Source organism: Leopardus geoffroyi, chromosome D2, assembly GCF_018350155.1.
Source record: "Leopardus geoffroyi isolate Oge1 chromosome D2, O.geoffroyi_Oge1_pat1.0, whole genome shotgun sequence".
NCBI lineage: Eukaryota > Metazoa > Chordata > Mammalia > Carnivora > Felidae > Leopardus > Leopardus geoffroyi.
In genome coordinates this window covers 55111002-55138392 of record NC_059334.1, presented here as the reverse complement: position 1 = coordinate 55138392, position 27391 = coordinate 55111002, and the positions used below count along the sequence as shown (strand labels likewise).

Here is a 27391-nt window from a genome sequence, read left to right as displayed (position 1 = left end):
GTCAATCATATCTTAGTAAAATCAGGAGAAAAAAAAGCACGAGTGGTTCAGCACTAGGAGTCATGCCAAATCCTTCTCAGTGCTTAGGGCTGCTATATAGCTCACCTGGAGGATTCTGGATGTGAATGGAGTGAGCCTCGGTAGCACAAATTGGCTCAGTGTGTGTATTTGTGTATGCACGTGCCAGACTGGGAGAGGAGGTGGAAGACGAAGGGGTAGACAGGAGTCGTGGCAGAGAAGGAATAAGATCAGGATCATAAGACATATATGGTTTTTGAACCTCAATATTTAAATATTTTTCAAGAACACTGTTAAGGAAAAAGTACTATTTTCTTTTTAAAAAAATTTTTTGTAATGTTTATATTTGAGAGAGAGAGAGAGAGACAGAGAGAGAGTATAAACAGGGGAGGGGCAGAGAGAGAAGGAGACACAGAATCTGAAGCAGGCTCCAGGCTCTGAGCTGTCAGCCCAGAGCCCGACATGGGGCTCAAACTCATGAACCAGAGATCATGACCTGAGCTGAAGTTGGACACTTAACCAACTGAGCCACCCAGGTGCCCCATTATACTACTATTTTCTACATGGTGGGTTTTTTTCAATATTATTTCTTTTAAGTTTATTATTTATGTTGAGAGAAACAGAGAGTGCGCAAGTAAGGGAGGGGCAGAGAGAGGGAGAGAGAATCCCAAGCAGGCTCCACGCCTCCAGCAGAGCCCAACGCGGGGCTCAAATCCACAAAAGCTCGAGATCATGACCTGAACCAAAACCAAGAGCCGGGTGCTTAACCATTTGAGTCACCCAGGTGCCCGGCATTGTGTTTTTTAACCAATGTTATATATTGTCCAGACAAGTTGTTTCCCTTTTTTTTTCCTGCTATTAATATTAAACATGCCATTTTTACAAGTATTTGCACTTCTTTCTTCCTTGGAATAAATTTCTGGAGGTGGCAATAGAGTTTCAATGACTGTCATTTGGACTTTTGACGTCTATCAACAAAGAACGGGTGGGAGACCTGGCAGAAGAGGGATACAGATGTGAGGCTTATACTACGCATATAGTTTTGCAAAATTTCAACTTAATATGTTAAATATTTTTACAGGTTTAATCTATAAATGTTTATCAAGAACATTATTAACAGACTAGTACAGTGTTCCATTATTTTGGATGCTCCCGACCTAGGCTTATCCAGACTATGCCCAGTAATTCTTGTGAATTATCTTGTGGCTCTTATTTGGCGAACACTTGGGGGAACTCTTGGGGAGTTCCCCAAGGAGAACACTTGGGGGGAAATAAATAGACTGGAGTAGACAGCTTTGTTTGGGGAAGCACAATAAATTTTAGGCATGTTGAGTTTATAGTGATGATCACATGTCCAGGGAATTCCTATACTTAAAAAAAATCCCAGAAGTTAACCCTTCTTAATTGTTTAAAACAGTCAACTTAAGATTTATATGAAAATTGTGCTCTAACCTTTAACTTTTATTGTTTTAGCATCTCCCTGTGATCCTACTTTCCTTCTGGGCTGTGCTCCCTGCAATGTGATCTGCTCCGTTGTTTTCCAGAATCATTTTGAGTATGATGATGAGAAATTTTCAATCTTGATAAATTATTTTCATGAAAACCTCCTAATTTCAAGCAACTCCTGGATACAGGTAATTTCAATGTTCTCCTTATTTTTATTCTTGTTTTAGTTTTTTTAAAAAATGTGTTTAGGGGCGCCTGGGTGGCTCAGTCGGTTAAGCGTCCGACTTCGGCTCAGGTCACGATCTCGCAGTATGTGATTTCGAGCCCCGCGTTGGGCTCTGTGCTGACTGCTCAGAGCCTGGAGCCTGTTTCAGATTCTGTGTCTCCCTCTCTCTCTGACCCTCCCCCGTTCATGCTCTGTCTCTCTCTGTCTCAAAAATAAATAAACGTTAAAAAAAAAATTAAAAAAAAAAATGTGTTTAAGCAATCTTTACACCCACCATGGGGCTCGAACTCACAACCCCTGGATCAACAGCCACATGGTCTTTCAACTGAGCCAGCCAGGTGCCCCCAGCCAAGGTTCTTTTTAAATGGGAAATACTTTTCAGGGCACCTGGGTGACTGAGTGGGTTATCTGATTCTTGATTTCGGCTCGGGTCATGATCTCAAAGTTCGTGGATTCGAACCCTGAGTCAAGCTCCGTGCTGACTCTGTGGAACCTGCTTAGGATTCTCTCTCCCCCCCCCCCCCCCGCCCTGCCCTTCCCCACTTGCACACGATCTCTCTAAACAAATAAATAAATGAATAAATAAATAAACTTAAAATAAATCAGGGCACCTGGGTGGCTCAGGTCATGATCTCACAGTTTGTGAGTTTGAGCCCCGCGTCAGGCTCTGGGCTGACAGCTCAGAGCCTGGAGCCTGCTTCGGATTCTGTGTCTCCCTCTTTCTCCCCCTTTCCTCTACTCGCATGCTCTCTCTCCCAAAAATAAACATTTAAAAAAATATATTTTTTTAAATAAAAATAAATAAATAAATGGGAAATAATTTTCTAGGTAATCTATCACTCATGCCTACCTTGGTCCTTTGCCCTATTTCCAAATGACTAAAGTAATGTCTATCAAATTATCATTTGTAGCCAATTAGTGACTTATCAAATCAATTTAATGTATTGAAATGAAATTTAAAACATGAAATATAGTAATAGAGAAATGTAGTATAGTTCATCAATTATAGCAAGGTATTTTTTTGAGAAACCTTTTTTATATCCATAGACGAAGAAGGTGGTGATGTAAAACGTATGTCTTACTATAGTAGAGTGTCAGAAAATGTTAGTATCTTATGTTGTATGATCATTAAGAACTAAAGTTCTGTGTGGATCAAAAGGTTATGATGTGTTCCACCTGGAAAGGACTCTTGAGAACAAAGCATCTACTCGTTTTTGGACCAGGAAACTGTCACCCAGAGATATTAAGCATATTTTCCAAAATGGCCTAGCCAAGGCAAGGAATGAGCTAGACCCAGAATCTAGATTTCTCAATTCTAGTTGGATACATGCTACCAGCCTGAATAAATTGCTTCAGTGCCTAACAACGGTATTAAGTCATGAAGTACTGTCTAGAGCAGAGTCCATACACTCTAGGACTAGCAATGGACAGATAAATAAGGGCAATGTGCACATTCTTAAAGGTATAAAACTCCTAAATAAAAATAAGCTAATTTAGCCATTTCTTTAATTTTTCTGATGTAGTTTCTTAATTACAAAAAAAAAAAAAAAAAAGCCCTGCAAACTTTTTTAGGGGGCTGTAGAAATATGTGTAAGTAAACCGGGATGAACACTAGGTTCTAGCTCTGTTGCTAGTTTGGTGTCTTAGAATGGTTGACTAACCTTTCTGAACCTTAGTATTCTCCTTTGGAAGAGGTGATATACTCCTGGATTCCTTCATAGAGTTATGGTTGGGAAATTAAATGGTTCTGAAATTGCTTTGTGACTTGTGCATACTCTAACTCCGAACATTTTGTCAGTTCTCTCTCCTTCAAGTTCCAAGTATGTTCTAGTGAGGGAAGCGTGTCTTACCTTTATCTACTCAGCATAGAACTCGGTGTCTGATGCATAATATGAGCCTATAGAACTTTGCTGAGTGAATTAATGAGTGATTCTTTCCTCTTTCAGCTCTGCAATGCTTTTCCTCTTTTAATACACTTTCCAGGATGTCACAATGTGTTACTTAAAAACATTGCTAACCAATGTAAGTTTATTGTGGAAAAAATAAAAGAACACCAAGAATCCCTGGACCTCAGTAACCCTCGAGACTTTATTGACTACTTCCTGATCAAAATAGAAAAGGTATAATGTGACCCTTTATCTTTGTGGGTGGTGAGACTCATGGATTAGCTTTGTTCTTCCCAGTGAAATTGGGATATACTGAAGATGTATTAATTGCTTGCATAACCTATAATCGTGCAAATCATTGGGCATCTCGAGATATTTCTAAATTCTCACTGAAAGTGACTTAGGAGGTTTTATATTTATCATGTGAAAGCTGGTTTTTTTTTTATTTGAGAACAGACTGAAATACACACACATTCAAGATAAATGATACACAACATAATCATCCTTCATCAAGTAAGTTCTGAGAATGGAAGATGTAACAGATAAGGGAACACAGGAACAGATAGGAATCTAGAAAGGCTTACCTTTGGAGTGGCACTAGGAAATCTTCACAGATGAGGTAGGTTTTGAAGAAACTATAGCTTAGATGAACAGACATAAAGTAGGTCCAGGGAACGGTAAGTGCAGTGATCAAGTGTATGGAACTTTCAGAGAGGTGATCTTGATTGTAACTGAGCAACTGTCATGGATGTGATGACTGATGAGGTTGGGAATATAGCTGCATTGTCGGGGAATGGGTGGTTCTGGAGGCTTGAATGAGAAAAACAGACATTATAAAATAGGTAATTAGATACTAGAATGGACAGTGAGTAGCAGTGAGGACTTGATAAAAATTATGTTTCAAAGAAATTATAGAGGAACTGATCAACTCTAGGGGATGAGAAAGTGAAGAATCAGAAAGGGCTTGTTGGAAGTTTATAACTCTGAGTATGTTTTAACTGTAGCCCTCACACCAGATAACGGTGTCATACTGAGTTATGTTACCTCTGAGGCTCTTTCATTTATCAAGTAATTCTAACACATTATTTCTAGGAAAAACACAATAAACAGTCTGAATTTACCATGGACAACTTGATCTTTACTGTCTGGGATGTGATTACTGCAGGAACAGAGACAACGAGCACCACCCTGAGGTATGGACTCCTGCTCCTGCTGAAGCACCCAGAGGTTACAGGTATGGTCACAGGTGATGGGCAGGATGAAATTCCTGGTAGACATTAGAAGGCGACACTGACAACTATCCCGCTCTTCACCTGCCTAGACAATGCACAGGAAAATTTTTCCAGCATTAGGGGCGCCTGGGTGGCTCAGCCAGTTAAGCATCTGACTCTTGATTTCTGCTCAAGTCATGATCTCACAGTTTGTGGGATTGAGCACCAAGTCTGGCTCTGAGCTGACAGTGTGGAACCTGCTTGGGATTCTTTCTTTCCCTCTCTCTCTCTCTGCCCCTCCACTGCTCATTCTCTCTCAAAAATAAATAAATAAACATTTAAATAAAAAAATATTTCTGGGGCACCTGGTTGGCTCAGTCGGTTGGGCGTCCGTCCCACTTTGGCTCAGGTCATGATCTCACAGCTGTGAGATCAAGCCCTGCGTCGGGCTCTGTGCTAACAGCTCAGAGCCTGGAGCCTGCTTTGGATTCTATGCTTCCCTCTCTCTGGGTCAATCCCCTGTTTGAACTCTGTCTGTCTGTCTGTCTCTCTCTCTCTCTGTCTCTCAAAAATAAAGATTAAAAAAATTTAAAAAAATATTTCCATCATTAGTACATCTTCCTGTCATTGGATAAATTAAATTCAAATTCAATTATAGTACAAAAAGATAATGAAATATTTAAACAGCAGCAGAAATTTGAAGGGCAGAGGCCATTGTTTTCCCTGCTGTGGTGGAATGTCCCTGATTTGTGTTGGGACAAATGCAATAAGCAGAGTTTTCTTAGGATCTAAAAGGATCAGCCTTCTGCTTTCTCTAAAAAGATGTTACTTGACATGCCTTCCATGTCCAGATAAATGTATTTTTGTCAAAGGATATTTTTTTAACTTTATTTGTTTTTGAGAGAGAGAGAGAGAGTGAGAAGGCTCGAGAGGGAGAGAGAGAGAATCCCAAGCAGGCTCTGCACTGTCAGCATAGAGCCGGATGTGGGGCTCGAACTCACAAAACTGCAAGATCATGACCCAAGCCAAAATCAAGGTTCCAACGCTTAAGCGACTGAGCCACCCAGGAGCCTATATCAAAAAATATTTCTTCTCAAATGAATTTGCAGTGTAAGGATTGACTCAACTAAATTACAATCTTTCTTTGTCAAAGAGACTCCTTAAATAAAACTTTATTCAAATAAATTCTTTTCAAATATACCCTTTTGGGCAAATAAATTCTTCCTCACAAATATGGTTTCTCTTGCAAATACCTTTCCATTTTTCCTCCTTTTTTTTTTTTTTTATTGAGTGCTAATCTCAGAGGATATTTCCTTCACTACTGTATAGTGTTCTGTGCTTTGGCACATTAAGACACTCTTAGTACAGTTACATCTCAGGAAGCTTTTCTCCGTGACATCACCAGATTTTTCTCCTTTGTTGAAGGTCCTTCTGTCCTCCCATTATAAAGAATAACTGCTTTCCAAATGATGCAATTTACAAGCATAGCCTCAAAATTCCCGTTTTCATACGTTGTGCAATATAATGGCGCTATTTCCTTTGAGTGACACGCTTTCAGCCAAATAACTTCACTAACTCTTATTAGACCTATGTTGACTATGACTATGAATACCAAGACATTTTTCTCCAAACCTTTAAGTCTTGTGTATATTGCAAAAGCCCTTTTTGTGTAATATTTCCACATTGCTTCCATTTTCATTTTTTCTTACATCACATCCGTTTGTATTTTTCTTTTCTTCCCATTTTCATCCCTTACTGTGCCATTCTTTTAAGCATTCTGATTTTACAAGTAGCTCCTAACCACTTTATATAATCACTCTCTTCTAGATAAAAATCCAGCCTCTCAACCTGAGAAGGTAAAACTTCAAACTTCTCTAAAATTCCTAAGTTTTCTTGATAGCTACCAAACCACAGAATTTTCACATAATCCATTAACAAAGACTCCTTCTTCAGGTAGTAGATAAATACCATTTGACCAAAGTAGCAACATGGTACTGGAGAAAATGGGTTATAGACTATCTACAGTGGCTTTGGATTCTGACTTTACTAGTAAGTAGCTGTGTGACCTCAACTCATGACTATCTCTCTGCTTATCTTGGCCCCTCATCTGTTTAAGGGAGATGATAATGCTTCCTAACATTCATAGAGCCTCCCTCGTAAGAAAAATTTAATAAACGTTTGTTTTAACTAATGAGTAGTCCTACTTAATCTATGTATCATATATTTTGCAAATAAAGGAAAAATATAACTCATTAACATAAATTACATAAATTTCATTTCAATTAACATAACATAAATTTCAGTAATCTTATTCAATTGCTAAGATTGTGGGTTTGGAAATGAGAAAAACCACGTAATACCTGGGTGTCCTTGAGAAGTATATTTACTTTTATGGACCTGTTTCCTCATTTTTAAGACACATAAAATAATACCTAACACATAGACCTATTTTGAGGAATTATAATGTAATATGTTGTACAACATGCCTGTCATATGTTGCATTCTAAATAAATGTTAACTTCTTGTTACTATGTGCTGAATCAAATATCTTATTCAGTTCTATTTATTAAGCATCTATGGCACTGGGTAGTTCTTACCCTCTTGGAACTTACGTATTTATTTATTTAAAAAATTTTTTTTTAATGTTTATTTATTTTTGAGACAGAGAGAGACAGAGCATGAACGGGGGAGGGTCAGAGAGAGAGGGAGACACAGAATCCGAAGCAGGCTCCAGGCTCTGAGCTGTCAGCACAGAGCCCGACGCGGGGCTCAAACTCACGGACTGCGAGATCATGACCTGAGCCGAAGTCGGACACTTAACCAACTGAGCCACCCAGGCGCCCCTGGAACTTACATACTTAAAATGAAAACTGAGGATGCCTGGGTGGCTCAGTCAGTTAGGCATCTCTTGATTTCGGTTCAGGTCATGATCTCATGAATCCTGGGATTGATCCCTGTATCAGGCTCCACACTGACAGCATGAAGCCTACTTGGGATTCTCTCTTTTCTCCCTCTCTGCCCCTCCTCCAGTCTCTCTCTAAAAATAAATAAATAAAGTTTAAAAATTTTTTCTAAAAATACTGGCATACACAAAGTGGTTAAACAGCATGGTCTGTAGTGAGCCTTCAAGATCATAGATCCTTGAGTTATCAAACAAAAGTACACAAAACAGAGAATCAGAGCTGAATTTCATGGTATAATTATGTTTTATATGTACATATATTTAAGTCTCTAATGAGATCCCAATTTGCCCAGGAAACAAATTATTTCTTTTTTTTCCCCCTATGATAGTAACCATAAGTGATTGTCCCTTTGCCCAATCTCTTACCACAATGTAACCATGATAAGATTAAGACAAAGGACATTTTCATTTCACATAAATTCTGATTCCTATCTTGCCAGCTAAAGTCCAGGAAGAGATTGACCGTGTGGTTGGCAGACACCGGAGCCCCTGCATGCAGGACAGGAGCCACATGCCTTACACAGATGCTGTGGTACATGAGATCCAGAGATTCATTGACCTCATCCCCAACAGTCTGCCCCATTCAGTGACTCAGGACACTAAGTTCAGAGAATACCTCATTCCCAAGGTGAGAGATATTTCATCTGTACTACTCCTTAAGAATCTCAGGTTATCAGCCATCACAATAGTAGGATTATAGATAACCATCTACAGGCACGGCACAGTCATAACCCAGGCATCTTACCCTCTGACTACATGCTTCTGTCCTTTTACTCTGTTGATACAATTTTATATGTAATAGTGCTTAGACTCCCACAGGATTTTCTTCATAGTATTCATTGCCCAGGCTGCTTACTGCCTATGTTTTCTTCTGGGAGTTTTATGGTTTTATGTCTTATGTGAAATTCTTTAATCTATTTTGAGTTAATTTTTGTGTGCGGTGTAAGATAGGGTCTAGTTTTATTCTTTAGTATGTGGCTGCCCAGTTTTTCCAACACCATTTATTGAAGAGACTATCTTTTCTTGATTGTATACCTCGGCTCCTTTGTTGGAAATTAATTGGCCATATATACATGGGTTTATTCCTGGTCTCTCTATTCTGTTTCATTTATCCATGTTTGTTTTTATGCCAATACTATACTGTCTTAATGACTATAGCTTTGTAACAGAGTTCGAAATCACAAAGTTTGATGCCTCCAGGTTTGTTTTTCTTCCTCAAGATTTCTTTGGCTATTCAGGATCTTTTGTGGCTCCATACAAATTTTAGGATTACTTGTTCTATTTCTGGAAAAAATCCCATAGGAATCTTGATAGGTATTGCATTGAATCTATACATGGCTTTGGGTGATAGGGACATTTTAACAATATTAATTTTCCCCAGTCCATGAGCACAGAATATCTTTCCATTTATTTGTGTCTTCTTCCATTTCTTTCATCAGTGTCCTACAGGTTTAAGTGTACAATCTTGCACCTCCTTGGTTAAATTTATTACTAGATTTTTTATGCCATTGTGAATAAGACTGTTTTCTTAATTTATAGTTCATTATTAATGTATAGAAATGCAACAGATTTTTGTGTATTGATTTTGTATCAGTTTATTCTAACAGTTTGGGTAGAGTCTTTAGATCTACAATATTATGTTATCTTCAAATAGTAACAGTTTTACTTCTTTCCTGTATGGATGCCCTTTATTTCTTTTTCTTGCTAATGCTCTAGACTAGGACGTGTAATACTATGTTGAATAAAAGTGGTGAGAGTGGGGGGCGCCTGGATGGTTCAGTCGGTTAAGCATCTGACTTTGGCTCAGGTCATGATCTTGCGGTCCGTGAGTTTGAGCCCCATGTCGGGCTCTGTGCTGACAGCTTAGAGCCTGGAGCCTTCTTCGGATTCTGTGTCTCCCTCTCTCTCTGACCCTCCTCTGTTCATGCTCTGTCTGTCTCAAAAAACAAAAACAAAAAAAGCACAAAAAACGTTACAAGTGGTGAGAGTGGGCATCCTTCTTTTGTTCCTGATCTTAGAGGAAAAGCTTTCAGCCTTTCACCATTGAGTATGATGTTTGCTGTTGTCTTATCATATATGGCCTTTATGATGTTGAAGTACACTTCCTCTTTATTTACTTGTTGAACTTTTGTCATAAGTGAATGTTGAATTTTGTCGGATGCTTTTTTCTGCATCTACTGAAATCATATGGTTTTTATAGTTCATTTTTTAATGTGTATCACATTGGTTTGTGGATGTTGAACCATCCTTGCATCCCCGAGATAAATCCCACTTGATTATGTATATGATCCTTTTATTGTACTTCAGTTCAGTTTGCTAAGATTTTGCTGAGGATTTTTACGTCTTTATTCATCAGAGATATTCGCCTTTTCTTGTGATATCCTCGTCTGGTTTTGGTACTAGGATTATGCTGGACTCACTAAATGAATTTACAAGTATTCCCTCCTCTTCTATTTTTACATAGAGTTGAGAAGGATTGGTATTCATTTATCTTTAAATATTTGGTAGAATCTACCAGTGAAGCTATCTGGTCCTGGACTTGTGTTTGTTGAGAGAGTTTTGATTACTGATTCAATCAGAGTAATAGGTCTGTTCAGATTTTCTATTTCTTTGTGATTCAGTCTTGGTATGTTGTATGTTTTTAGGAATTTATCTATATCTTCTAGGTTGTCCAATTTGTTGGTGTATAATTATGCATGGCAGTCTCATGTTCTCTTGATTTCTGTGGTATCAGTTGTAATAGCCTATTTCATTTCTGATATAGAGTCCTCTCTTTTTTCTTAGTGAGACTAACTGAAGGTTAGTCAGTTTTGCTTATCTTTCTTTTCAAAAAACAAGCTCTTAGTTTCATTGGTATTTTCTATTGTTCTTTTAGTTTCTATTTCATTTTTTCAACCCTGATCTTTGTTATTTCCTTGCTCCTCCTAACTTCGGGCTTCATTTATTCTTTCTTTAGTTCCATGAGGCATAAAGTTAAGTTGTTTGAGATTTTTCATATGTCTTGATGTAGGCATTTATTACTATGAACTTTCCTCTTTGAACTGCTTTTCCTGCATCCCATAAGCTTCAGTATGTTGTATTTCCATTTCATTTCTCTCAGGGTATGTGTTTCTCTTTTGATTTATTCTTTAATTCATTGGTTGTTCAGTAGCATGATATTTCATCTCCACAAATCTGTGAATTTTTCAGTTTTGTTCATGTTTCTAGATTCATATCACTGTGGTCAGAAAACATGCTTGATATGATTTTAATCTTCTGCCTTTTGTTAATGCTTATTTTGTGCACTAACGTATTATCTGTCCTGAAGAATATTCCACATGTGCTTGAGAAGAACATGTACTCTGTTGCTTTTGGATGGACTGTTCTGTGTCTGTTAAACACACACTCATACACTCATATGCTTTGAAGCTCTTATGTGATAAATCTGACAACTAGGATATTATGGGGTCTGTTTCTATGATTTTTTTTTCTTTAATTTTGGGTCACATTTCTTTTTTCACATGTTTAATGATTTATTATATGTTTAATATTTTGAATGATGCCCTGTGGGGAGTCTGGATTATGCTGTCTTCCTTTAAAGAGCATTGACTTTTATTTTGGCAGGCAGCTAAATTACTGACAGACGCTTTTCAGTCTGTGAGGCTTACTATAACTCTTTCGTTGTGGATTGGTTTCAATTCTGAAATTAGTCTTTGTGCATGGCCCTTAGTCTGATGTGAGTTCCTTAGTCCAACGATTTAGAAGTTTGGGGTTGCCTTAGCATCTGAGGTGCTAAGAAAGTTCTCTCCATCCTAGCTGGGTTGGAACCTCAGTTCCTCTATCACTGCACAACATGTGTTATCCACCTGCAGTTCTCAAGCAGTTGTACCCTGATAGGCTTCATGGAGTTTCCTGTGTTTGTGCCTCCCAACCCATAATCATGGACTCACAGAGTCTTATAAGGTCATAGGTCTTATATACCTTTGAGATCCTCTCTATTTGTAGATTCTTCTTGGCCTGTATCCTTCTTCATGAATTCTAGATGCCAAGTTTTTATCTCTGTCTCCTTAGCTCAAAAAAGAGTAGCACTTGGCTTGACCCTCACCTCCCTGAACTCTTAGGTAGACCCTACAATCACTCTGAATTTCTGCCTGACAACACTTTCCTCCTAATTTTTCTTTAGTGAAGTGTCACAATCCTGGATTGCCTCTTGTTCTGTGCCAGAGAACTGTTTCTTCATATACTTTTTTTTCTGGATTTATATTCATGTTAGTCGTGAGGACAACTCCAAAGCAGTTATTCTGTTATAGTCTGAAGTAGATGGTCCCACCAGCCAGGAGAAGTGTTTTGTAACTAACGTTATATGGAAGCCTATTCTAGGACTGACCATACTGTCTTCCAAAGATTCAGTTGATTTTGAAAACTAACCTCCAAGTCATTATGTTGCACTGTATCTATGAGTTTAAGAACACCCTACTAGGAAGCAGAAATGCTCTCTCATTTCTACAATAATATGCAACAATTCAGTTGAAACAGCATAGCTCTTTCAAACTTACCCGTTTGTTACCTTTAAAAAAAATTTTTTTTTTAATTTTTTTTTTTCAACGTTTATTTATTTTTGGGACAGGGAGAGACAGAGCATGAACGGGGGAGGGGCAGAGACAGAGGGAGACACAGAATCGGAAACAGGCTCCAGGCTCTGAGCCATCAGCCCAGAGCCTGACGCGGGGCTTGAACTCACGGACCGCGAGATCATGACCTGGCTGAAGTCGGACGCTTAACCGACTGCGCCACCCAGGCACCCCTAAAAAAATTTTTTTAAGTAAGCTCTATGCCCAAAGTCAGAACCCGTAGACCCTGAGACCAAGAGTCCCACACTTTGTCAACTGAGCCAGCCAGACACCCCTAAGTTTGTCATTTTGATGGGAAGATGAAGGGCTTTCAAGAATATGGCCACTCAAGTAGAGTTTTGAAGACCTCATTTTCAGTGGCATCAGCACCTTGAGACAATACTGAAATCCATTGGTCAACAGTGCACTCTAGGGAGCTCCCTTAGTTTTCTGAAAAGCAAGTGCTGGTGTCAGGCTACAAAGTTTGGAGTCTGTTAACAGTGCTTTGGACTGCCATTACATGATTTAAAACCTGTTAGGGTTGGTCATTAGTTTGTTCTGTGACATGGAGTAAATAAATCACTTCTGTGTCTCAGTCTCCTCATCTATAAAACAAAAGGATTTCAAGCTCCATGACCTTCATCATAATCCAGTTTATCTGTTTCTCTTTATATCAGGGCACAACCATATTAACATCTCTGACTTCTGTCCTGCATGATGACAAAGAGTTTCCCAACCCAGATCAGTTTGATCCTGGCCACTTCCTGGATGAAAGTGGCAACTTTAAGAAGAGTGACTACTTCCTGGCTTTTTCAGCAGGTAAGCAAGCTTCATTTTTATGTATGCATCAGGGGTCAGTGAGATGAGGAAGGCTTTGCATGGAGGTTATTCTGGACTGAACAAATTGTCATTTGTATGAGGCAAGAGGCATCACTCCCAAAGCCCAGGTTATTTCTCGTTCAATTGGAGTCTGCCCTCACCAAGTTTGGCACCAGGACCCACCACTGAGATTCCTATAAAGGGGCAGGAGCAGAGGGTAATGGAAATTTGAGTATCTTCCTTTAATTTGTCAGTGGCCTGGGAAGAAACAGGTGGCATACTCAAAAAGGCTAATTAAAGAGAATGTAACGATGAGACGATTTCAGAGGGTGGGTAGGATTAAGGTAAATAACAAAATAACAAGATATTATAAAGTACTCAGAGATTAGCATAAGCAGGAAGAGGTTACCATCCTAAATTGGAAAGGATGAGGGAAGGAGGGCATTACTGGGATCCAAATAGACCTTTAGGAAAGAAAGGGTGGATGCCTCAACGGGAGATGTGTCTATAGTAAAGCGATACAACCACTGCCTGAACTATAGCCTGACAGGGTAGGATTGAGGGAATAAATACTCTGACTTTCTCAATGTCCAATGCTCTGAATTTATTCAGAACTCAGAAGGGAACTAACATCTCAGTTTATGCATCTATAGAAATCACCTTCCTGAACACAGAGCAGGCATAAAAGACAAACACCAAATAGAGCTGGAAGGCAGGAGAAATGGAAAATATTCAGCACACTCCAAAGGAGAAACAGGAGGAAGACAGGAGGGTAACAGGCCTTTCCTGTAGAAGTAATTGAAACAGAGACAAAAATAGGAGATTTGCTCCTGATTGAATATCTAAGAAAAACAAGTATCAAGCAACCCTTGCTATCGTGGTTCCCGGATTATGTGCAACTCCCGGAGATTATCTCAAAGCAAGATGCTGCTATACTACTCCTTACCTTTCTTCCTATATTTTGAGCCCATTACTGCGTAATGAGACTCCTTGAGATTTCTATTCAAGTCACAGGGCTTGCAGACCTGCTTTTGCCCTGACACTGTGGGTGTCATTACAAGATCTGAGGCCTTACCTTAAGAACTTATGTTCCAGTATGTGAGATAGGTGAATAATTATAATTTCATCTGAAATGTGCTGTTTTAGAAGCATTACCTAGTGTTATGGAAAACAGATAAAGAAGGGAGTTATATGCTCTGAGCACATCAAAGAACTTTGCATAAAAGAAATGATATCTGAGCTGGATCTAGAATGATGTAGAAAATATGAGCAGGCAGAGTAGAATGGAGGGCTATTTCCGCTGGAGGAATGACTAGACTCTAGACAGCATTTGAAATTGCCAGTCTGGGGATTAGTGATTAGTTAGTATGTTTGTGGCTGATTTGTAATATTTCTTTTTTTCCTACCCTCTTAGTTCAGGATGACCTCTTAGTTCAGGATGACATAAATACCTTATTTTGCCTGATCGTCTTTGGAATTTTCAGGTCTGTGTGGATTCTCTGCACACGTGAAATTGCATTTGGTTTTCTTCTGTTTATTTGTCTCATGTCAATTTGATTCTTAGTCCAGCTAAGAGGACCTTGAGGGGGACAGGAAATTCTTGCTCCCCGACAGACAATTGGTGTGTCAGCAGGACACCTTAACTCACTGGACCCTGCTCGCCCCACACACTATGATAGCCAAAAGTCCCTGAGGACAGCTGGCACAAGGTAAGATTTCTTAGCATGTCAGTCTCTGAGAATCTCTATCTACAGAGTCTGATGGAGCAAGAATGATAAGAGTCCTTTTTCTCTCTTTCCAAATTTAGATTAACAGGAGAAAATACTTGTAGGGCTGGTTCCTTGGGCTTAGGGACTGACTCTTGTTGAGTTTTGTAGGATACTCTTTGGTAACTGATCTATTTCCCCCCAGAGATGGTCTTTGTTTTCCTTAGTGTCTTTTATGTCACTTGTCCTACAAACTTTGCCCTATGTTAATGGGTACATGAAGTCAAAGCTGTTGCTAACAGACTTCTTGGAAGTCAAAGCTGCAAAACTGGTGGACATGGGTTGAACACTTAAAAGAAGTTAGAACTAAGGCTCCTGGCTGGCTTGGTCAGTGGAGTGTGTGACTCTTGATCTCAAGGTTGTGGGTTTGAGACCCATGGTGGGTGTGGATTTCGCTTAAAAAATAAAATTTTTTAAAAAAGAGAGAATTCCAAGCAGGCTCCTCACTGTCAGCACAGACCCTGATGCAGGGCTCGAACTCACAAACCCACCATGAGATCATGACCTGAGCCAAAAGCAGATGCTCAACCAACTGAGCCACCCAGGTGCTCCAAAAAATAAAATATATTTTTTAAAAATCTGTTCGAGCACTCACCACTTCGAGAAGTCTCCTGTGATAGGATAAGTTGGTCACAGAACAGGTTGGATTGATAACAGATCACCTGCCAGCCTCAAGAAAAAGGCACCCTGTGAAACAACACACAATCCCCAACCCTGTGGCACATCCTTCGAGTATTAGTGTGGCTCCAAGCTACCCAACACTTAGGTAAAGCTGTTGAAGTGCACATATACAGGATAGGATTTTTCCTTTTGTCTTGTTCTTTGTCCTAAGAGCTTGACTTTGTGACCAGTGAGAATATTCTCTTTGGTCTCCACCATCTGGAGGATGCACTTAACAGGGTGTACCTTGGTGGCCAAATAGAATGGGGCTCCAAGTCTTTCTCTGGCCATGACAGTTCTTAAGAGGTCCCAACCCATAGGAACCTTTGTCATCTCAACCTTTGTTTCCTGTTTGTGCCAGGAAGACCCATTACAGGAGTGCCTGCCTGGTGTCACAGATTAGTAGGTCTGTGATGGAGGTACCTCACTTTCACAGTGAACTATAATACCAGTATTTTTTAGATTGGCAAATTTGTGAATACATTTTGTAACTTAGAAACATGTACTTCATCATAGTACAGTCTTTCAGTAAAGAACTAACCAGGTTTACTCACAGACCCAAATTTATCTTTAGTTTCTCTGTAATAAGACAAAAATAGAGGGACGCCTGGGTGGCTCAGTCAGTAAAGTGACTGGCTCTTGATTTTGGCTCAGGTCATGATCTCATGGTTCATGGGATCAAGCCCTGCATTGGGCTCTGCACTGACATTGCAGAGCCTGCTTGGGATGCTCTCTCTCTTTGTCCCTCCCCTGCTCACATTCACTTTCTCTCTCTCAAAATAAATCAACAAATTTTTTAATAAAGAAACAAAAACAGATAAACCTATGTTCAGTACTTAAAGTTTCATTATTTTATCTTATTTGGAAATGATCTAGATATTCAGTGAATTTAACTTAACATTTAACTTAGCCAAACTTTAAAACTTCAGGTTACTGAAGATTTTGGTAGCCCTTTAAAAGTTTACCTACAAACCATTTAATATTATTTCTATCTACTTATTTTTATTATCTTTCTATCTATTTATTTTTATTATTTTTTGGGAGAGCACAAGTAGGGGAGGGGCAGAGGATCTGAAGTGGGGTCTGTGCTGACAAGCTGACAGCAGTGAGCCCAATGTTGGGCTCGAACTCATCAACTGTGAGATCATGACCTGAAGTGAGACGCTCAACTGACTGAGCCACCAGGCACCCCTACATCTATTTACTTGTTCTGAACTGTTATGCTGAGACTAGCCACAAAATTTTATAAGGTATTAGACAAAGTCAACCATTATTTTAAGTTTCTTTTTCCTGACAAATTTTGTAAGCTATAATATGGACTTATTTGACTTTCAGTAAACATAGGCAGAATAAAAGTTTTATATTTAATCCTGATAACTCTAAAGACATGGCTATTTTAATTAAACCAACAATTTTTTTTGAGAGAGAGAGAGAGAGAGTGCATGTGAGCAGGGGAGAGGGAGAGAGAGAATCCATGCTGAGCATAGAGCCCAGTGTAGAGCCTGATCCCATGACCCTGTGGATCATGACCTAAGCTGAAATCAAGAGTCAGAGTCTCAACCAACTGAGTCACCCAGGTACTCTAAACCAACAACTTTAAATTAGCTTTAATATTGAATATTTTTGGGACACCTGGGTGACTTGGTGGGTTAAGCATCCAACTTTGGCTCAGGTCATGATCTCACAGCTTGTGAGTTTGAGCCTCACATCAGGCTCTGTGCTGACAGCTCAAAGCCTGGAGCCTGCTTCACATTCTGTGTCTCCCTCTCTCTCTGCCCCTCCCCTGTTCATGCTCTGTCTCTGTCTGTCTCAGAAATGAATACACATTAAAAAATTTAATATTGAATATTTTCTGAGATCACATAAACTTGAAAAATATTTAGGTTAGTTTCTATCTTCCTGAGTTTTAGAATGCCCAATCCTTACAAGTACTTGTCTTCAAGCCAACTAAATGGAGCTCTTTTACAAATTTATTTTTTTAATGTTTATTTTGAGAGAGAGAGAGAGAGAGAGAGAGAGAGAGAATCCCAAGCAGACTCCAAGCTCATCATGGAGCCCAATGTGGGGCTCAATCTCATGACTGAGATCATGACCTGAGTCAATATCAAGAGTCTGATACTGGGGCTCCTGGGTGGCTCAGTCAGTTGAGCATAAGCTCTTGATCTCAGCTCAGGTCATGATCTCATGGTTTGTGGGGACAAGCCCTGAATTGGGCTCTGCACTGACAGCATAGAGCCTGCTTGGATTCTCTTGCCCCCCGCCCCTGCCCCTCCTCCATGCTCTCTCTCTCTCAAAATAAATAAACTTTAAAAAAGAAAAAAAGTCAAATAACCAACTGAGCTACTCAGGTGCCCCTGAAGTTTGTATTTAAAAGAAAGGCTTTTACATCCTAGAGATGATAAATGTAGAAAATTTACATCACAAAGGCACAGAGAAAAGTATCCAAGTTTTTTCCAAGTCTGAACACAAGAGGCATTTTAGCAGTTTGTACTTGGAAAGGCCTCTTCCCCTACCACTGTCACCCTACCCCACCTTTTGCTTTTTTTTCAGTCTCAGGTGATTGTGGGCTGTGTTCAAAGACATTAAATTTATAATTTCAAGGGACAGAGAAGGTAAAAAAAAAATTTTTTTTTAGAGTTTCAGTGTAATTACTATTTAAAATTTAATTATTCTTTTAAGTCCTAAACAATGTTGTTCCAAATTGTAATCTTCTGTAGTATCTGTAAACATTTTGAGAGAAATAGACCAGGTTTGGGGATTGGTAAAGAGAGGTAAGCTTTGACTTGTTTCTAGAGTTGCATCTCTGGTTTTGTAGAGCTTTGAAAGAGAGTTGTTTCTAATTCCTCAAAGGACTGGATTACAGCCTGAATATCACGGGATTGGCCCCCCCCTTTTTTTTTTTTTTTTAACTAAATTTGCTTTTTTATATCAGGCAGATTTTTTATTAAAATGGGAATCAAAAGATTCATGCCTTTGTAAAGTCTGTGTGAAGCATTTTAACAAAAGCCTTCTTTCTGGTTGCACAATTTAATCTGGGCTTCTAACAGTCCCTGAATATTGGCCTTTCCCTGATCATTTATAGGAGGGCCTAGGAGAAATTTTGGTCATGTTTCCTCTCTGAAGGGAGGGTTGTGACTAGTGATTAATCTTTTTAATTTCTCTCTAAATTTGCTAGGATCCTTTGAAAGTAGAGGTTAAAAGGGCTTGATAATTTAAAAGCTTTGCAGCTGTCCAGGGGACACAAATTCTTTTGCCTTGGGGATCTAGGATACACTAGCCAAGAACATTGCCTAGGAATGCCTGAAGCTGTCATAAACTAATTACAGTGCCCTGGAAGGTAGAAGCAAAGTCAGCCTTATTGCTTTTGTTAAATTCCTTTCCTGGCTTTCAGCAATTACATGAGCAGCCTGTAGAATTTGAACGTAGAGATGAAGTTGGAGTGCTCTCTGTAAATCCTTATAGGGAAAGGGAAGTTAAAATAGGCATTTTAGGGGGAATTTATGTTGTATGTGGACCTTTATTTTAAGTCTAGTTCCTCTTCTTTCATCTTATCAAGGGAATCCCTGAGGCTAGCCATTCAACTAAGTTTAAAATGTTTTTCTTCTTTTTTCAAACATTAACTAATTTAAAGGATCTGTCGTCGGGCCATTGATGAGTAGGATCTCTTATGAGCAACTCAAACCAATAAGCCTTTTAATGCCTTAACCAAAGATATAAGAGGTGTCCAGAGAAAGGGCATAGATGACACAGCCCTCATGATCCAAAAGTTTACTCCCATAATTAATCTAAGAAAGCAGAGGCCTTCATTGCTGGTCTCCAACAAAATCTTGAGATGCTTCCAGTCAAAGACAATAATCCGTGACACTAGGCATGTGCTCCTATAATGGCAGTTTCCAGCACTAACAAGAAATGAAGGTTGAGAATATAAAGGCTCCTATGGGCTGGGACTTCTCATGACAAACACCCTTGAGAGCTGGCATGGCCAGACAGAAAGAGAGAGAGACTCATATCCCTCTTCCTTTCAATTGGACATTAAGGTGCACCCGGATAGGTGTATCTCCTCCAGATGGTGGAGACCAAAGAGCATATTCTCACTGCTCACAAAGCCAAGCTCTTAGGAGCTTGTTCTATGAACAAGACAAAGGGAAAAACCCTATCTGGTTTTTCTTTCAGCTAAATCTTGGGTGTCTTGGAGCCACACTCATTCCTAAGAGGAATGTGCCACAGAGTTGGGGATTGTGTGTTGTTTTCAAGTGTATCTCATTACACAGCTGTTTCCTTGAGGTTGGCAGGTGGCCAAGTGTTAATCTAACCTGTTCTGTGACCAATTTATCCTATCACAGGAACCTTCTTAAGGTGGCAAGTGCTCTAACAGCTTTTAAGTGTTCGACCCGCACCCACCAGTTTTGCAGCTTTGGTTTCCAAGATGTCCTTTAAACAGCAGGCTTATAGGGCCTATGCCTGCTTTCTGCCCTATGCTAATTCCTTATTATGACAAACAACATAAAAGAAACAAGGAAAACAAAGACTATCTCTGGTTAATCTATTTCCTCCAAAAGAGTGCTCTACCAAATTTACCAAGAGTTGCTAAGCCCAAGGACCTAGTTACACAAGTATTTTCTCCTGTTAATCTGAATTTAGAAAGAGAGAATGACTCTCACCGTTCTTGCTCTATCAGACTCCTCAGATTCCAGGAGACTGACATGGTAAGAAATCTTACCTTCTGTCGGCTCTAGGTCAGATGTCCCAAGGATCTCCCAGCCACAGCTATGTTTGTGACAAGCAGCATCCAGTGTGTTAAAGTGTACTACCAACTAGGCCAGGTGTCCGGGATGAAAAATTTTCCTCTGCCTTTCAAGGTCCTTCCCAGCTAGACTAAAAAGTGAAATTGACATGAGACAGATTAAGAGGAGAAAATCAAATTTAGTTTCATAGATATGGGGAATCCACAGACATGAAATTTCAAATACAGTCAGGCAACATGAGGTTTCTACGACGTCCTGAGCTAAGGAGAGGGGAAGGGGTCTGGGGATTCACAGGGAAGGAACACCATTAGCGGGAAAGTGAGAGAGACGTTTCAAAAACAAAGGTCTCCCTGTTACGCAGAGAAGTTTCTTAGGTAAAGAAGAATCTCTGTTAATTGCTCTCTTCTTGGTATAAGCTGGAAGTTGAGGGAGAGGTAAGGAGCTTTTCTTGAATCTGCTGGGTTTTGATTGCTTTTAACTAAAAATAATTTTTATGCCAAAGTGGCCCATCTTGTGGTGACCTGCCCTGGCCTTTACACATGCCCACAGAAACGTACTGAGGAAATGAAGGTAACCAGGTTTCAGTGTAGACAAAAGAAGGCATAGGTTAATTAGTCTATTAATATATTTATTTTCTTCCCTGTGTGCTGACTCAGAAAAAAAAATTAAATGAGTATTTAATTTATGTGTCATTTTTAGGAAAGAGAGTTTGTATTGGAGAAGGCCTGGCCCGCATGGAGCTGTTTTTACTACTGACCAACATTTTACAGCATTTTACGTTGAAATCTGTGGTTGATCCAAAGGACCTTGAAACTGCCCCAATTGTCAATGGGGTGGGTGCTGCACCACCCGTATATAAGCTGTGCTTCATTCCAGTCTGAAGAAAGGTCAGGCCTCACGTGAACAAGCCAGATGCTTTCTGTCCTGTGTGTTAGCTGTATGACATTCCTGACCCTGTCTCTTCTAATTTTCCTCACCCTTTCAGATTCAGTTCAGATTTCCCCACATGGAACAAAAATTCACTTTCCAATAAAATTTTTTTTGTAATTGTGAGATCTTAAGCTGTATCTCATCTGCAGTGTATACCAAATGTAAGAGACTTCAAATGTCATATTGAATATTAAAAATTATCCTGAGTTAAAAAAGTTTTTTAAATATATAAAATTTGCTCGTCTCTTACTCCAGTTAGCTCTCCAGGGGAATAATCTCTTGATAGTTTGGCATGTACAATTTGTTTTTTTCCCAATAATTATTAAAAAATAATTGGGGGGGGCACCTTGGTGGCTTAGTTGGTTTAGCATCCCACTTGATTTCAGCTTAAGCCATGATCTTGCAGTCATGAGATCGAGCCCCATGTCAGGCTCTGTGCTGAGCTTGGAGCCTGCTTGGGATTCTCTCTCTCCCTCTCTCTCTGCCCCTTGCCTGCTTGTGCTCAATCTGTCTCAAAAAAAAAAAAAAAAATCGTGTGTGATGCACGTTTGTGTATACATGTATGTATAAGTATATACATGCAGGGAGAAAACAGAAGATCATTCTAGCCAGAGGCAATAACATGAGATAAAACTTGAATTTGCTGCTCTGTCCAAGGATGCCCTTCCTGTTTTCCCCTACTGGTTAAACACACAAATGGAGACACACACATACACAGACATAGTAAGGCAAAGAATAGGGGAAGGTGATGTGTATGTATGGTTATATTTGAATACACATATCAGAAATATGGGTTTTTATGTATGTGTGTATACACATATACCTATGATTTGCTGGTGACATATTTTTACAAGTCATATAAATAAAAATACCCTGTTGTATGGCTATAATTTTTAAAATTATCTCCTTATTCAAGGGTATTTATTTTTGAATTTTTGTTGATATAAAAAGGCTGCTATATGTGTCTTTCATTATTCAGGAATAAATGTGAAATGGCTGCACATACATGTGCACTTTTATTTTTCATACATACTGAAGCATAAGACAAAAATTATGTGTCTGTTTACTTTTCTATCATGAGTATATAATCAAAACACTATTTGACCAAATCCTTGTATAATATTGAGGATTGAATTCTTTGGTAGATTTAGTAATTTTTAACTAAAACTTCATAGATTTTCAAGTAGGAAATCCTATCACCTGTAAATATTTCATTGCAATGACCAGGAATTTCCAGAAATAAATAACATCTATATATCTAGGTCTTGGTCTCTCTGTCTCTTTCTGACTTATCACACACACACGTGCATATAAATTTGTCAGCATGGGAAAAAGATGAAAGCTGTGAGGATTTGTGGGGACAAGATAACAGAGGGCTTGGGAAATCTACATTGGGAACTCTGATATTTGTATGATTTTATTCTTGAGGTGATTTCTGATTTGAAATCAGGTGCTGAATGGCTGAAAGGCTAACTATAAAATATTTAAGAGCCTTAGAATCTGAAAATAATTTTTGCAGATTCTCCGGAGTAGAAGAAAAAGAATAGAGATCAGAGCTGGCCAAGTAAGAAGGACCAAGTAAATACCTCCACTTGAGCTGAAGCCTGAAAGTCTTGGGGGAGCTGCATGCAAGGATCAAGAATAAACCTGGGGACGCCTGGCTGGCTCAGTCGGAAAAGCATGCAACTCCTGATCTCGGGGTTGTGAGTTTGAGCCCCACGATGGGTATGGAGATTACTGAAAAATAAAATCTTAAAAACAAAAGCCTGAAGCTAAACAGGCTGATTACTAGTAAGGAAATTTAATCAGTAATCAAAAAACTCCCAATAAAAACAAGTCCAGGACCAGATGGCTTCACTAGTGAATTCTACCAAACATTTAAAAGAAGAAGACCTAAAACATATTCCCCTTAAACTATTCCAAAAAATAAGTGATGGATAAAAAAAAAAAAAAATCACATGATCTCAACTTCGGAAAAAGTATTTGACAAAATTCAACATCCATTCATGATAAAAGCTCTCAACAAAGTGGGCTCAGAGGGAACATACCACAACATAACAAAGGCCATATCTGACAAACCCACAGCTAACGTCAACCTCAACGGTGAAAAACTTAGAGCTTTTCCTCTAATATAAGAAACAAAGGTGCCCACTCTCACCACTTTTATTCAACATAGTACTAGAAGTGCTAAGCACAGCATTCAGATAAGAAAAAGGAAAAAACGGGGTGGCAGGGGAAGAAAAGAAAACACATCCAAATTGGTAAGGAAATAAAATTGTCACTATTTGCAGATGATGTGATACTATACAGAGAAAACACTAAAGCTTCCTCTGTGTATAACTTTTGACTCCCTCAAAACTTAACTACTAAAGCCTACTGTTCACCAGAAGCCTTACTGATAACATAAACAGTTGCTTAACACATATTTTGTATATTAGGTAGTGTATTCTTATAATAAAGCAAAGCTAGGGAAAAAATATTAAGAAAATCATGAGAAAATATATTTACAGTACTGTATTTTTAAAAATTTTTAAAAATAAATATACAGTACTATATATTTATTTCAAACCTCTGCTGGTCACAGGTCAATTGTATATACAATGGAGTATTATTCAGCCATAAAAAAAAAAATCTGCCATTTGCAACTACATGGTTGGATCTTCAACACGTTATGCTAAATGAAGTCAGAGAAAGACAAATACTGTATGATCTCACTTATATATGGAATCTAAAAAACTGGATAGACACAGAGAACAGATTAGTGGTTGCCAGGGGTGGGTGGTGGGGTAAATGAGTTAATATGGTCAAATGGTACAAGCTTCCAGTTGTAAGATGAGTAAGTTGTGGGGATGTAATGTATAGCATGGTGACTATAGTTAACAAAACTATATCATATTGTTGAAAGTTGCTAAGAGAATAGATTTTAAAAGTTCTCACCATATGCAAAAAAATTGTAACTATGGAGGGAGGCTTGTGTTAAATAACCTTATTGTGGTCATCTGTAATATATACATATATCAAATCATTATGCTGTACACCTTATGTTTATACAATGTTATATGTCTGATCTCAAGGCTAGAAAAAATTCCTTATATAAAAATTAAAGAAAAAAACTTTATACTGATTTTATATGGCTTTAAGCAAAGATAAAGGACTTTCCAGAAAGGGTTTCTTAGTATTTACAACAATTGTATAAACTATATAAATGCATGTTGTACTGGGAATTAATGCTTCTAGCTCATCAGGAGCTTCGTGTCCTCCTGTTGGTAAACACATGAGAAATCTGAAGTGTTCTGCGTATGTAATTTTTTCTCTTTCATCTCAAAAGAAATAAAATAGCCACACAGAATGGTATAAATGAGTTAGGTCAAAATTTAAAGGAGATTGCCCTGTCCCAGCAAGTACTTTATTTACATTTTTTTTTAAAGATTTATTTTTGAGAGAGAGAGAGTACAAGCAGGGGAAGGGCAGAGAGAGAGGAGGACAAAGGATCTGAGGCAGGCTCTGTGCTGACAGTGGAGGCTGAGCAGATGTGGGGTTTGAACTCACAAACCTTAAGATCATGACCTGAGCCAAAGTGAGGTGCTTAACCAACAGAGCCACCCAGGCAAACCCCTCACCTCCTGCTGCCGACCCCCAGGAAGGACTTTAAAGTTAAATCTTTAGCTCAAGCCATAGTCTGACCACACAATTACTGCAGAAAACAAAGAGCAAATAAAGAAATAGAAATCTGGCTATGAACTCCAAATGGATTCCCTAGCTTGCTCAAGAGAGTTTGATAGAATTTTTCCATGTTCTGACTATGAAATGTTTTCTCAACAAATTAGTTTACCTTGACTTATCTCCAAATTAAATAACTAATGAATTAGATTATAAATTTTCCTAAATTCAACAGAACTCTTTTTTAACTTGACTATAAAGGTTAATAAACATTTATATAAATTCAAAACAAAAGAAAATCTCTAGATGGGGCGCCTGGGTGGCTCAGTCGGTTAAGCGTCCGACTTCGGCTCAGGTCATGATCTCACGGTCCGTGAGTTCGAGCCCTGCGTCGGGCTCTGTGCTGACAGCTCAGAGCCTGGAGCCTGCTTCAGATTCTGTGTCTCCCTCTCTTTCTGACCCTCCCTCGTTCATGCTCTGTCTCTCTCTGTCTCAAAAATAAATAAAACATTTTAAAAAAATTAAAAAAAAAAAAAGAAAATCTCTAGAAAAGAAAACTTGAACTTCTAACACTTAAAATGGCAGATTTTTTTTTTTTTACTCTGTAACTCAGAGCAGAAAATTTTAACTGTGCCTTAAAATAAATGACCTGAATTACTAGTTTGCAAGATAATAAACTAATGAATGCAAATTGAAAGAAAACCATACTAAGTAAACTTTAGTAGTAATTTTAAAAATATCAGATAACAAGAAAACCCCAAATATATGAAAATTAAACCACACACTTTCTAAGTCATCATTGGGTGAAAGAATAAGTCACAAGAAAAATATTTTTAATTGAATAATGAAAATACAACTTACCAGAATTTATGGGGATACATCCAACACAGGACACTTAGAGGAAAACTTAAAGCCTTAGAATACCTAAAATAGAAAAAGAAGAAAAGTCCCAAGTCAATGATATCATCTCCCACTTTAATAAAATATAAGAGAGAACATTAAATTCAAAGCAAGCAGGAAGGTGGAAATAAAATATAAAAGCAGAAATGAATGAAATAAAAAAGAGGAGCACCTGTGTAGCTCAGTTGGTTGAGTGTCCAACTCTTGATTTCAGCTCAGGTCATGATCTCACAGTTCATGGGATGGAGCCCCACATTGGACCCTGCATTGACAGCGAGGAGCCTGTTTGGCATTCTCTCTCTCCCCCTCTCTGCCTCTACCCTGCTTGTGTATGGGTACATGAGTGCACATGCAATCAGTCTCAAAATAAATACATTTCTCTCTCTTTTGAAAAGAGAGAGAAAAGCAGAAGAGAAAAACTAATGAAAGCAGAAATTGACGCTTTTTTAAAAAAAAATTAATAAAATTTATAAACCTCTAGCTACAAAAAAAATGGAAAACATACATTGTACTGATATCAGTAATAAAAGAAGGGACATCACTATAGTGCCTTCAGAGCATTAAAGAATAAGAGATTATTATAAACACCTTTGACAACCCATGTAAGATGGACAAATTCCTTAAAAGACACAAGATCCATGCATGGGCACCTTGGTGGCTCAGTTGGTTAAGCATCCAATTCTTGACTTCAGCTCAGGTCATGATCCCAGGGTCATGGGATTGAGCCCCATGTTGGGCTCTGCACTGAGAGTGCATCCTTCTTAAGATTCTTTCTCTCCCCCTCTCTCTGCCCCTCCCCTGCTTATGCTGTCTTTCTAAAATTAAAAAAATTAAAAGAAAAAAAAGACACAAAATCCCATATCTAACCCAACAAGAAATGGTAAGCTTGAGCAGCCCTACATAAATTTTAAAAGTTGTGTTAGTAATTAAAAACTTTCCAGCAAAGGAAACTCCAGGCTCATATGGCTTCATTGGTTAATTCTACCAACAATTAAAGGAAAAAGGAAAAAAAAACAAACAACATATCAATACTACACAAAACCATTCAGAAAAGTAAAGACACTTCTGAACTCATTTTATGAGGCCAGTAATACCCTGATTTCAGAACTAAAGACATCACAAGGCAAAAGAACTACAGATCACTAACGTTCATAAACACAGATGCAAAAAGACTTAACAAAACATTAACAAATTGAATTCAGTATTACACTAAAGGTATCATATGTCATGACGAAGTGGAGTTTATCTTCAGCATGTACGGTTGGTTTAACATCTGAAAATCAATCAGTATAATTCACAATATTAATAAAGGAGAAAACTATGTGATTTTTTTCAGTGGATACAGAAAAAACATTTAACAAAGCCTAATAGCCTTTCCTGGGTTAAAAAGAAAACCACAGGCCCCCCAAAAGAGTCACTTATATTATGGTCCCACATCAGCACCCCAAGACATAATGCCTAGCCTAACTGCAGTTTCAACCCACCTAGGAATGTAATCTTTAACCAGTCAACATAAAATTCACTAGTCAGCACTAGGAAATTTACGGATAGACCACTTCTGTTCCTCCTTAGG

At 38.5% G+C, this 27391-nt stretch overlaps 1 protein-coding gene and 1 long non-coding RNA gene across 6 annotated transcripts in view; one reads left to right on the top strand and one right to left on the bottom strand.

Moving 5' to 3' along the window:
* Positions 1 to 22519, top strand: part of LOC123576853 (cytochrome P450 2C21) — a 48121-nt gene extending 25602 nt beyond the window's left edge. For 2 of the 3 annotated variants that reach the window (XM_045438286.1, XM_045438285.1), the window contains 6 exons: positions 1492 to 1652; positions 3637 to 3810; positions 4669 to 4810; positions 8190 to 8377; positions 13016 to 13157; positions 21028 to 22519. In XM_045438286.1, coding sequence (XP_045294242.1) covers positions 1492 to 1652; positions 3637 to 3810; positions 4669 to 4810; positions 8190 to 8377; positions 13016 to 13157; positions 21028 to 21209 — 989 coding nt within the window. In that variant the 3' untranslated portion in view covers positions 21210 to 22519. Of the gene's footprint in view, positions 1 to 1491; positions 1653 to 3636; positions 3811 to 4668; positions 4811 to 8189; positions 8378 to 13015; positions 13158 to 14721; positions 14867 to 21027 lie in introns of all 3 variants that reach the window. The other variant, XR_006701608.1, reaches the window with a different exon arrangement.
* LOC123576855 overlaps positions 1 to 26020 on the bottom strand; it is a 28111-nt gene extending 2091 nt beyond the window's left edge. Inside the window, exons 1-3 of one of the 3 annotated variants that reach the window (XR_006701611.1) lie at positions 25780 to 26020; positions 20304 to 20458; positions 4161 to 4386 (exon numbers count right to left, since the gene is read on the bottom strand). This is a non-coding gene — a long non-coding RNA (uncharacterized LOC123576855). Of the gene's footprint in view, positions 1 to 4160; positions 4387 to 20303; positions 20665 to 25779 lie in introns of those variants that run through there. The other 2 variants (XR_006701610.1, XR_006701609.1) reach the window with 2 other exon arrangements.
* Between the last annotated feature and the right edge of the window lie 1371 nt (positions 26021 to 27391).